At 34.6% G+C, this 13198-nt stretch overlaps 2 protein-coding genes across 4 annotated transcripts; one reads left to right on the forward strand and one right to left on the reverse strand.

Moving 5' to 3' along the window:
- Window positions 1–153: 153 nt before the first annotated feature.
- LOC124174994 (ATP-dependent RNA helicase me31b) lies at window positions 154–9788 on the reverse strand. Its single transcript, XM_046554768.1, has 8 exons — window positions 9402–9788; window positions 7647–7816; window positions 7037–7243; window positions 6792–6963; window positions 6397–6547; window positions 6104–6299; window positions 4781–4951; window positions 154–3460 (listed from the first exon to the last, which is right to left on the reverse strand). The coding sequence occupies exons 2-8, from the start codon at window positions 7785–7787 to the stop codon at window positions 3164–3166; spliced, it is 1335 nt and encodes a 444-aa protein (XP_046410724.1). The 5' UTR covers window positions 7788–7816; window positions 9402–9788; the 3' UTR covers window positions 154–3163.
- Window positions 9789–10344: 556 nt separating this feature from the next.
- Window positions 10345–12964, forward strand: LOC124175868 (zinc finger protein 2-like). 3 transcript variants are annotated; one of them, XM_046556465.1, is made up of 4 exons: window positions 10345–10683; window positions 10741–11133; window positions 11637–12324; window positions 12505–12964. In XM_046556465.1, exons 2-4 carry the CDS (start codon window positions 11073–11075, stop codon window positions 12668–12670), a joined length of 915 nt encoding a protein of 304 aa, XP_046412421.1. In that variant the 5' UTR covers window positions 10345–10683; window positions 10741–11072; the 3' UTR covers window positions 12671–12964. The 3 variants fall into 3 exon arrangements, with proteins under 3 accessions (XP_046412421.1, XP_046412419.1, XP_046412420.1); XM_046556463.1 differs by having other exon boundaries at window positions 10756–11133; XM_046556464.1 differs by having other exon boundaries at window positions 10784–11133.
- Window positions 12965–13198: the final 234 nt, after the last annotated feature.

Consider the following 13198-nt stretch of genomic DNA (forward strand, 5'->3'; position numbering starts at 1 on the left):
TTGATCAGAAAAAAAATTATGAAAAACCTAAAAGTTTTTCAATCGAAAAACAGCTGCCATAATACATCATTTTTCATCAGTGCATGATTATGGTAGATGCTTGGCTTTTGGATTAGGTTCCGTGATTCGTTCGGAATCCAATCACTTTATTACTTGGTTTTTTTTTGTTTTTTTTTTTGGTTTTTTGTTTTTTGTTTTTTGCTTCAATAACATCCATATGATGTTGGTATATGGATACCTTAGAATGCTTTAAAAACATTCAACTTTTACAGTGATGTCGATGATTTGGCAACACTGCAGTGACAAGGCAAATAACTTTGCCCAATATTTAATATAAGATTGGCTTACAATACTGGGGGAGCAATAGAATTTGAATTTTTAGTAACTCTGATACTGATATTTTTGATTTTTCATTGTTCGGCTATCACTCCACATATTAAGACTCGAAACCCGTTTGAATTTCGTACAATTAATCAAGTAAATAAATAAATAAACTAGTAGCCCTACGATTGATAAATGAATATATACGTGTAACATCGGAGTCACGGAATATTTATAATAACGTGCGTGATGCTCATTTCGTTGCGTGATTAACGAACAAATTTTCGAAAGTTGCGTATATATACAGTAAAATTGGCTGTTTTTTTTTTATTTTTTTTGTCTCTGCTTTCTTTCCTTGCAACCATTAGAAGGATGTTGACACGTAAAATTGAATATCAATTTCTACGGTACGCTTGGCACAAAAAACAATGTCAGATTTGATCCACAATAAGGTGCAATATAAGTTCACCTAATACTTTTCAAACTGGATCAAAATACAACAACTTGGGAAAAATTGATTCATTGATACGCTTCAAATGTTTTTAGTTGACCAAAGAAACAAATATTGAAAAAAAAAAAAAAATAAAAAAAATACGCAAGTGTAGTTGTTAGAAATCCAAGTTTTTCACTATCACATTTTCCCACGAGCATACTATATTAATTATATGTACAAATTCTTCGCCTAGTTCAAATTCAAAATTCCTCAAACAATATTTTCAATGCCACTGCGCAGTATTTATTCAGTCGAACTATCTCGACGTCATTACATTCACAGGATTGTATTTGGCAAAAATTCACTACACGTTTCGCTAATAGATTTCGTATCTTTGGTCGTGATTATTCTCTTCAAAAATCAAGCAGAATATTATTTATAGCGTTGAAATCTCAGAACGTTAGATAAAATTGTTCCTATATAGACATTACATATTTTGAATGAATCTTTGCATTCAGGCACAATATACATATACACTTGCGTATAACGGACATGCTGCTCAACGTTGGGTGATACTAATGTTTTACAGTTTATTGGCCAATATAAGTGAAAATTTCGGAGTAATCGACAGCAATATAAGAACAATATTACAAACAGATGACAGCAAAGTTTGGGTCAGTCAGGTTACCATTTTTTAAATAATTAAAGCCAGAAGAAAGCTTGAACTAAATTATACAAAATAGCGAGTATTGTAAACCATTCCTTTTTTAGAGTATAAATATTTCATACCTAATTTTTGTCTTTTGTTAATTATGAAATATTTAACTATTGCCTATGATGTATGAAGTTCGTTTTATAAATCTAAGTCATAGGCTGGTGGTTCATGATACAATACATATACATATATTTATAATATATAAGTATATATGTATATATATACATATATATACTAATCGAATTTTTACATATTTCCCGAATATTCTGTAACGACATTATGAAACGTAGGTATTTGTGTGATGAACTGCACGAACTGAGAATTAGATAAATTTCTATACTTCTCCACTGAGAATGAAATCCCACGTGAAAGAAGTGGAAGAAGACAATAATTTGACGGAAATTCCACCAGCCAGTTATTTATAAAAATAATTGTATAAAACTAGTCAATTTTACAACTTCTGATTCTCAATCACAATATTTTACAAAATCGAATCGCGTTCAACTAAAGTAAAAAAAAAAAAAAAAAAAAAAAAAAAAAGGAAAATAATCACAATGTAGGTATTGTACGAACATAAAATAAACAATTTGCTTGAAAAGTGATTTGAATTTCAGAGTTGTATGACATAATTAGGCAACAAAATCAAGCCACAATCAACTAGTAATATTTTCATGTTCAACACAGTTTTTTTTTTTTTGAAAATCGTTGTATGCCATCAGAATCAAAATACAATGAAACATGTGAGTTGTATAGTGTGCATGGAAATGGGCTTATGTAGCAGATGAAGAGTAGAAATATCATTCAATACGATGTATTTCATATCACAAAATGCCCTTTCATCTTCATTTCATTATTATTATGTTTTCTTTTCCTTACGATGAGAAAAATAACGTTTGAACTTATGAAGAGCCATTGTATAAAAATTTTCTATTAAAATTACACAGGGGATTTTTTTTTTTTTTAACTTTTAGTATCATCATTCATATTTACATTCACGTTAAAATGCAATGATCAATCGTTACGTTCAATCTCTCATTCGGTTAATATTTTCAATTTCTTTTCCAATTATATTGTGCTTTTGATGATGGCTTGACTCTGGTTTACATTATTTTATATATATGTACATGTATATGTATGTAATTATGTACAAAGAATGACATCACACTCGCACTCGCAACACATCAATCACTGAGTTTACTGAACAAAGCAGGCGATTATCATTATTATTATTACATGCTCAGTTGAATATTTACAAGTGAACTTATTTTCATCCCTTCGCCTAAAAGATAGTGATGATGATGGTTGTAATTTTGTTTTGTTGTTTTTTTAATTTTTTGTTAATCTCCACTTCATAACTCTCGAAATCACTTTTTATCTAAATCAATGTTCATAGCACTGTTTTTGTCTTTTTCTTTACACTGCTAGGCATTAGTCGACTATTATCTTCAGACTTAAGTAACTTTTCACATATAATCGTGAGTTCAAAGCATATATATACATGTATAGTATACATACATACATATACATACATACACATACACATATGTACGTATGTATGCATGTATGTATGTATGTATACCCTTCCTCTGCACCGAAAAAATCACTTTTTCCACACTTAGAAGATGCTTTGAGCATTTTCGTATATTTCCTTACGTTTTTTCTTACTTTTGTTCATATCGTAAACATTTTCCAAACTACTTGGATATGTTTCCTTCTTCCATAATGCTATTCTCTTCCAATCGTGCGACGTATAAGCTTGGATCAATCACCTTTGGAATTGGCTTTATCTCAGTTCCAAGCTCTTGTTCTATGCGGTGCAAGGCAAAGCGATCTTCGTAAGTTATGAGATTGATCGCAATACCTAAGTGTCCAAATCTACCTGAACGTCCAATACGATGCAAATACGTTTCTGCCATCTTCGGAAAGTCAAAGTTTATTACAACATTCACAGCTTGCACGTCAATTCCACGCGTGAACAGATCACTGCAAACCTATAAGAATTATGCATTTTTAGATCTCCTGCCATCGTTAGTTTAGCTTCACGAGCACTTATCACCTTACTTTTTATATTTGATATAACGGAGCAAAAGCATGTCACATTTACTAAATCATCAGGACAATCGAAAATCACAAACCTCAATGATTATTGATCTTAGTACTTGCAGTTACTATCGGTTGTAAACTTAAGGATTTATGGGAAGTACACCCAGGTCAAAAAAGTGGTTGAAATAAAAGTGTGATAAACCAAAGGCTTACAAAGTCTCGAGATCTTTGTCTTAATCCTAAAGTAAGAAGTTTAGTTAAACTGAATACCGTCCTATGAGACAGGAAAAATTTCAGCAGTCTAAATACAAATGTCAATATCTCATGATATTAATCACTTGAGAGATTGACGTTGATTATGCCATCGTTCTTTCCAGAAAATCCATATTGCATGTCTCATTCTGATTAACAGCTAATTCTATTCGTGACTGAATTTTCTATAGATCATCTGAGTTAGATTTGAAGCAACATTAATGTCTCTATTACCAAATCATAATTTCTTATCCATTAATTGTAATGGTTCAACAATTCAATTATCTGTATTTGTTTATATGTTTTCGTTAGAAAAAATCTCTGACCCTCTGTAGTGCATTCATTTATGAACTAAATAAATCAATGTTCATCCAATCAGATGAACTATATGGAATTTACAGTACAAAAAAGTATGAGTATGCTGTGATTTCTGATTGGTTGTAATTAACAGGGTGTTTATAGTTCACATATTTAAATGATCTATTAATGATAAATTTTTCATATATATAAAAAAAAAAAAAAAAAATTATGTACTTTTAACCGAAACGACGTTATCAATATAAATAAAAACTGACAGAAATTGTCCGTATCGTTGTGAAAATAATTAATAATCAACGAAGAATACCGATGAACAGCTGAAAACTGAAGTCACAAAAGTATCATCTTAAATTGCATTAAAATTGCATAGGAACAGAAGTCACCCTCTGCTGTTTAATTACGACAAAAACAAAGAGCAAGAAAAGAGAGGGGCTTCCGGGTTAAAGGATTTGTACAAATTTAGTACATAATGCGCAGATAATTTACGCAGGGCACTATTTTTACATCAACAATAAATAAATCATAGAAATGAAGATCTTGCAAGCATTCCAAGTTATACAGTGATAAAAGTGGCTTTTCCATATTGAAACATATTGAATTTGATTGTAATTACGATGGTGAATCCGTTGTAAGTGGAAAAAATGATACCCCTTATGATTTACACTGTATTATATGTATGTTGTGTTTGGGTTACTTACCAGGTTCCGGCAGAGTCCGGCGCGGAAATCATGAAAGACTCGATTTCGGTGTGCCTGGGCCATTTTCGCATGTATGTAATAACAGCAGTAGCCGAGATCTGTTATTTTCTTAGCGAGTAATTCAACGCGTTGTGTTGAATTGCAGAATATTATGCTCTGTGTAATTTGTAACTTGAAAATAAAAATGATATAATTAGTTCGCTAGGGTTGCTCAAAAGTCTGATGTTCTCAGCATAACCAGGCAATATACGAAATGGGTATCAAAAATGAATCAAGTTTTCAGATGGTAGCTCGAAAAATGCGTAAAACCTCAACGGTGAATATCTTGTAAATTTCACAACAAAATGATAACAAAATATACGCTTGATGGGGTAAGGAAATAGGTTGGTACTTTTGGGAATTTCCCAAAGGGGAATCATCATTGATTAAACTTTCCCTAAAAAAGGATATACATACATAACTGAGTTTTTTTTACACTAAATGTTAGAATTTTTGTTAACGTATTTACATGAATTTAGGCAACGTTCAAAATTTACCTCATGCTCCGGGAACCAAGGAAGCAAATTGACAGGGCAGGAGGATGACTAGTAATGGTGTTGCGTAATGTTTGACGCACGTTATTACGTATTTATTAGTAAGAAGCGAGTAAGTAACAGGCAAATAGATATAATAAATAAATAATTCGCATTACTAATCACCCTGAAAAAATTTATCCTGAATTTTTTTGGATGTACAGAGAAGTTTGATGAGCAGAGAGTAATTGACTTTTTTTATGTTAATTGGGATAGAATGGTGGAGTTTAAGAAAATCAGAATTTTGATATTTCAAAGATGTCAACGAATTTCTTTGACTTACAAACGATATGCGAGTGCCCATATATTACACGTAAGATTGAATTTAATAGCAGTTTTCAGAAAATAAATACTAGCATCATCAAAACTCCATGCGGCTGAAATTGGTAATGCTATTATACCGATGCTTTTCAGTAAATAATCGCTGTCTCACACCTTTAGGCCTGTGTGCAATTCAGTAAACCATACTTAAGCAAGTCATGCTCATACTTTGAAAACTTGACTCTCTGAAAGTCATTCTGATATTGCAAAAGATAGTTACTTCTTCCCAAATGTTCTGTTACATTAAAGATACTAACGTCAACTTCATAAGAATTCAGTCACCTGATTTATAGCTATTTGAGATTGAAGAACATTACTAACGGCCATAGTTGGAAAATGTGGAAATGAACCAATTACACGAAAAACGGACAAGTACGAATTTCAAATATTAATTTCTGCCATATCTGTTTTGATATTTAGGGAGTTTTACCTTAGAAAATAGCGTATTAAGGCAGTGAACTTTTTGACGTTCCTGTACAAAAGCATAATATTGTGTCACTCCTTTCAATGTCAACTCTTCCATCAGATTAATTTCATATGGGTCCCTCAGATGCTTTTCCATGAATTGCTTTACGGTTAGGGGAAATGTAGCAGAGTATAATAGAATCTGACGTTCTTGTGGTAATCTATAAACACAGATGTAAAGAATTTTGTAATTTTTCGTTTCTAGTTGAATCCAGAAAAACCAAAATGCGATTGGACCGCATTTGCAACAGTTTATACCTGGATATAACGTGATCCAGCATCCCCTTAAAGTCTTGGGATAGAAGCTTGTCAGCTTCATCCAATACAAGGATTCTGCAGTGATCCATATTTGCAACATTTTTATCCATCAGATCAAGGATACGTCCCGGTGTCGCAATGATTACTTGCACTGGAAAAGTACATTTCAATAAGTGCGTATAAATTAGGAATCTTAAGAAGAAAATTCATCTACAATCAACAAAAGCAATCTAATACATTGAGTGTGAATGTATGAGAATGGCGTAATTGGGTAAATCGACAAAACAGAACAATGTACAAGACCAATTCTGTTTCAACTACTATTAGAAAAGATGAACAAGCCCTGGTTGTCAACAGATTTCCAGACTATTACGGACTATTCAACAAACGCTAACCTTTTTGGTAAATCCTCATAATGTCGTCGCGCAGATTAGTTCCTCCAGTGGTAACCATGACCTTGACGTCCATATGTTTTGCAAGTTCAATGCATATCTGTGATGTCTGCAGTGCCAATTCTCTAGTAGGAACTATCACTAATGCTTGAATAACATCTTTACGTGGATCCACCTGCAAGATGCAATAATTAAAGTAGTGAAATTCGAACAACTTTCTATATGTCTCTTTGTTTATCTTTTCCTACCTGTTCTAATACAGGGATTGAATATGCACCAGTCTTGCCTGTACCATTTTTAGCTCGTGCAAGTACATCTTTGCCAGAAAGAGCTATGGGGATACTTGCTTCTTGTATCGGGGATGGCTTTTCCCATCCCTTCTCAAAAATTCCCATCAACAATTCACGCTTTAAGCAGAATTCCTCGAATTCATTTCCACGTGTGTCCGTAACATCCTATGATGTACAAAAAAAAAAGTCTTGTAGCTTTGATTTGCATCACAAGTAATGCCTGATTATATTAGTTTAGGAGAAAATTTTTCAACTGCTAATAGTTCAAAATGTTTATGAAGAAAGTAATCTAATGTTATAATTAGTGTTTTATTCCTCAATTTTATGTATTCTTGAAAGAATTTTAGGAGATTGGTGTATCATTCACTAGCCAAAATAAATTTTTTTTATCAAGGTCTAATTTTACATCATTTTCCAATTGTCAGACACTAAGATTGATTACAACCGTTTCCATATTCCTAGTAATTTTATGAACCATGATTCTGAACGAGCACTGTTGGCATTACCAAATCAATTTAAGTGTCTTTACAACAGCTATTATCTTGAATTTTAGTTTAGTTTGACTCACACTTGTTTTGATGCGTTTGTCTTTGGGCGGAATTTTCAGTTTTGCTTTCCAACCTATATCGTCCATCTTTTCTAGATCACCTTTTGGACCCAAGCCGGAATTCAGCATGTGATTAGAATTAATATGAGTTTCGGTCATCATATCGTAGGCTTTAGAGTGTCTCAAATTTCCTGAAAGGCAGAATTCAAGATGAAATTATAATCATAATCCACTTTGTTTGTATACCCCGGATCCTAAACCTCGGAACTTCACATCTTCATTTCCTTACTATTTTCATCAACCTGTTACAAAAATTTATGAAAGTTATGCCTGTAATAGGAACTGTTAATTTCAGAATGAAATTCAACAATACAAAAAATAGAAATTGAAGATGACACACGGAACAATAAGCCTTGTGAAACATGAAATAACCGTACATTCTGAGAATTTTATCGAAACATTGCAGCTATCTACAGTAGGCGTTATCAGCAGGATGTGCACTTGACAATGGCTTTAAAAGAATAACAATATTCACAATCAACGTGAAAAATTCAGAGTACAAGGAGTTTATTTTAACACCAAGTGTAAATTTTAATTCAACAAATATGTGTAGACTAGCTGAAAATATTTGGCACGAGGTTGATATAAATTTAATCGTATTACCAAAACAACTATATAATTACAGAAGAAACTAAATCAAAAAATGAAGCAGCTCATGATAGAAATAAAGTAAGATAGAAATAAAAGAGAGGGAATGTGCAAGAGAGCTCGAATGGCAAGAGAAAAGAAGGGAGAAACAATTCTCAATATATGAGATTCATGTATTGCAAAAGACCGTGATCATAAATGTCTGAATGTATGGCAAAACAAAGAAAAGCTAAGGTGTGTATAGCGCTAAGCTGTACTTTGAGTTACGAAAAAAAATTTCAAAACTGAACAAGAAATACACAAACTGTGAATACTAGTTCAATTCAAGGTACACATACGCTGTTGCTGAAAAAATGTGTTTATATTGTCAAGCTTCGCTGAGTACAAAGATCGAGCAGTCGGTTTGAAATGTACCTTGAACAGTACATGGCTGAACAAATAAAATATAGCTGAATGATTTTCATAATTTTCAAATAAAATTTGAAATTTTTTCTTTTTAGATTGCCAATAACAAGTATATGATTTTATTACTCTCTACGCTTGATTCGATTGCCGTTATTTTAATATGTTTGAAAATAAACCGACTGTGCTTTTTTCGGTAAAAAAAATCATGTGGCTACAGGCCAGCTATTTGAGCAAACAAAAAACGATGAATATACCGATGTGTACGGTGTATCAACAAAACTGGTATATACATCCTCCATTATGAATTTACTAAGCCACCGCAGTGCCAAACGGGTGTATAAACGAGGCTTTATGCCATGCCAACCGAAGGTTTCTCTTCTTTTTCTCTTTTCGCTCAGAATTCTCTAAATATATAATCTAACCAAGCAAGATACGAGGTGTACACGTATAATCATGAATTGAAATATTTGTGTAGATGCTGATAACGGTGAGAAAAATTTCACCAAGTACTAACAATACGGAATAGAATATCGCGGGCGAAAATCTTATACCAAGCTGGATCCATTGTACCGTAACTGGCGCAGAGTTCTTTGAACTTTGATTTATAAACCGAAATAAATAATTGATGAGTCCAAACAAGATGTATTATGAACTTAAGTCAGAAATGTGGCTCAAGCTCCGTAATACGGTTCATAGAATGAGGTGAGAGAAGGTGTATCTTACCTTCAAACTGATGGATATCGATGCTGAAACACAGCACTCGATTCGGAAACAACACGCCAAAATGGCCGTTCCAATGTCAACTTTTTATAATCTCGGCTGTGCGGCCTGGCTCCCTTCCGTGGCACAATAACCTTCTACTTTCGGATATATATTACACGGGATTGTATCACGACGCTACTGGTATATTGTTTTTACAATAACTTTAACAATGAACGCACTGCGTCAATTGCGAGCCAATAATTATTATCTTTGAATGTAACACGATGTGTGCCGTGAAAAGAATAAAAACACTTTCGGAACACAAGCGGTTGCCTTGTGGCGCTCGGTGCGTGGCGTTCCACGAAACCAGTAACAACAGAGTGAAAGATTATCGCTGCGACATCAGGGCCGTGTTCGAAAATTGACTGACAGTACCACGATCTTACATACAGGTCTGGTAACTCCGGCACTTTTGAGTGGTAGGAGGTGTCACCGTTAGTGAGGCACACAGTCTTGTTTCCTATCTATCCGCTAGGGGCGCCAGTGGCCCGGGGTATAATAAATATAGATATATACCGATAAGATAACCTGCTCGTCGAAGTTTTTGACAGTTCATAACTCAGTATAAAGTGTGTAAATGGTGTAACAAATTCAGGATTGTTGATTCCGAAAAATCAGCTGTTCGGATCTGATTTATGATTGGCTCACCCCGAGGGGGCAGCGCTGCAGACGGCGAAGACGGGAACCACGGTTTTTCCTCATTATCTGAGTCATTCCCCACCCTACTAGTTTCCGGACCTGTATGTAAGACCGTGGACAGTACTGTCAGCAATCTTTCATCTCTTTTGCGCTGCCGAGTTCATGGACAGCTCTGTCTCTGCCCTAGGGAATTTTAAGTACTGGCAGTTCTCTCTGCTGTAGAGACCTAAAAATCAATGCCAGTTTTGCAGCATGGAGATCGGTCGCCTTCCTTCTTACTCCCTGTCCCAGCCTCACATGTTTCACAACATTTTAGAGATACTTCAAAGCACGCTTCAAAATTTATAGGTCCGTGAAACACTAACTGATCCGTTGAGTCGAGTGAAATGAATCAAATTACTCGAGAGCGGAGGAAGAGATCAGCTGCCCAGTATTTGCTGGGCAGTGAAAGTAGTTTCATGATTTTTTTGCTCTACCAGATCGCCTGCTTACTCTGTCTCATTTCTAAGGAATTTTTAAAGTTGGAAATACCAAACTATTTTCGAACAAGCCCGGAAAAGTATACCTTGCGTAAATCTTTGTAACGCAAGCATCAAGCTTATGGGTAATTTGAATTCGTATCACCATACTAAAACACAAGTATCATGGCTCTTATTATTAGGTTACCATTTCGTAGACTGATGTACCAACTTCCGAGGTTACAGAGTTTGACGGGATTGATAATGACACATGACATGTCAATCAATGTCTCATCGTCACACTCGTGGGTACAGATTGTCTGGTGTTTCTTTTTTGCAACCTTCTCAATGCGGTCCGGGATTAATGTATCTATGGCCTTGAAGAAGAATATTTCGAAACACGCCAATAGTGGATCACTTGTTCAAATAAGTTTTCAGATTTATTACTCTACAGAAAATAGTGTATTTGACATAATTGCAATTTTTCAATACATTCCTTGATATTGTAAAAAAATAATAAAGAAACGTAAACAACATGCCACACTGCCTGATTAAATCGATGACAAGATATCAGAAAACAAGTAATTTACATGACGGTATGTATCACTCAATATTGTTTTCATCTTTTATTTTGAAAAATTGTTTGCTTAATTGGTGCAAAATTTTGCTCGCCGATCATGTTCCAGTCGAGGTTTGTAAATGGTACATTTCTGTGACTCTTTACGTACAAAACCAACGCAACAGAAAACTTGGAGCAACGTCAAAATTCCACTAACCATTATTAAAGAGTAGGTGCAAATTTTCAGGGTTAAGTGGAGATCAATTTCCAGGGAAGAATTTATGCGATATGGGTAGCTAATTTTCCATCTCGAACCCGCGAAATTTTCTCTAGCGCATTGCGTTTTCTTGATTATAGGTTATATCACCACTGTTTTCTTCATCAACAATGTTACTGTGCGATCGACCATTCGCGATAAGTTCCATTATGTTGTGAAAGAGCCAATTTACCCTAATCTTTTATAAGATCAGTGATGCTTAGCATCAATTGGTTTTTTTTTTTTTCAACCCATTTTCAATAATATTCCACAATTTTTCGTAGAGAACGAACTTTCCGTGTCGTGGTTGCCGACAGTATCTGATATCAGAAAAAAAAATCAAAGCAAAGAAGTGTCTTCAAAGTCAATAAATATGTGGACTTGTCCAAGACTTTCAATCGTAACTCGATACAGCTTTAAGAAAGATAACAGCATGTTATGGAACACATCAATTCCGGAAGAACTAGGCCTGCAGTTAATAGATTCCGGTGAATCAGCCGACGTACTTTCAACGTCTACAGTCGTTGCAAGCGCGCCGACGGTAACAAATTACCTGTGTGACTTGAACGCAAGGAAGAAACTTTTCGATGCCGACAAAGAACTGATCGAAAGATGCGAGATTATAAAAATCAACGACGCACAAGTAAACGCTGAGGGCGGGAAATGCTGTAAAAATGATAATCAATCATCCGACGGAAAGTGCGTGGACCCCGAGTCGGTCGATTTATCTCCCACAATGCGATTACCGGCTAGTAACACTTTGATCAAAGCGATAAGATTTTACGAAGAAGAAAGAGCGCCCTACTCGGATGTCGGAAACACGGAAACTTGGAAACGCATCAAAGCCTTGCACTACTGCCCGTATTGCCGGAAGAGCTTTGATCGACCTTGGGTACTGAAAGGCCATCTTCGACTTCATACCGGTGAAAGGCCGTTCGAGTGTCCGGTTTGCCAAAAGTCGTTTGCCGATCGGTGCGTAACAAATTCAAAATTCAATTACATCGGCAAATCTTCCAAATTTACAACCTTTGAGGTTTGCAGAATTGCTTTCACATAATATTTCACTCCGTGAAAAGTGAAGTTCGAAAACTGTTTCCTTTCATTTACGTTGTAAACATTTTACAATGTCCACTGCTAAATTTCTCTGCGCAGATCAAACTTGAGGGCTCATCAACGGACCCGAAATCACCATCAATGGCAATGGCGGTGTGGAGTGTGCTTCAAGGCATTCTCTCAACGACGATATTTGGAACGTCATTGCCCAGAAGCGTGTCGGAAGTATCGAATTTCCCAGAGAAGAGAAAATAGTTTAACTTGAACGTTCTATTAATAACTAACGTTGTATCAAATTGAATGTTATTACGCGAGTAAGCTATAAACTTGTTACAAATATTCCTCTTTTTGTTCAGCCTTTATTACAGACATATAACTAAAAGACTATAGAAGCAAAGAATAACGACATAATAAACTTGAATCGTATCTTAATTGCAAAATACGCATTATTATTTCTTTACATTTTTTACAATATCGACAGGCGTTGAAGAGACACCGTTGCTATTATAGTTTTATCGCAGTTATTCTACCTACGTAAAAAAGCCGTAACTAAAATCGAGTCATTATTATAGCTCAGTCTATTGTGGACCCTATTTTAAATTCACCATTTTAGATTTAAAAACTTTGTCTTCCAATTTGAAATCAGCACCTTGAAAATCCTGTATGAGTAGTGATTTTTATTAAATTGGATAGTTTTCCACCAACATGTTGAGTTCGCCATTTTGAGTCTGCAAAGTCCGGATTTCTAATTCGAAACTAGCAATCTTCAAAATCCTCGTGTACCCATTTTCAT

This window comes from Neodiprion fabricii, chromosome 2 (assembly GCF_021155785.1).
Source record: "Neodiprion fabricii isolate iyNeoFabr1 chromosome 2, iyNeoFabr1.1, whole genome shotgun sequence".
Taxonomy (NCBI): Eukaryota; Metazoa; Arthropoda; class Insecta; order Hymenoptera; family Diprionidae; genus Neodiprion; species Neodiprion fabricii.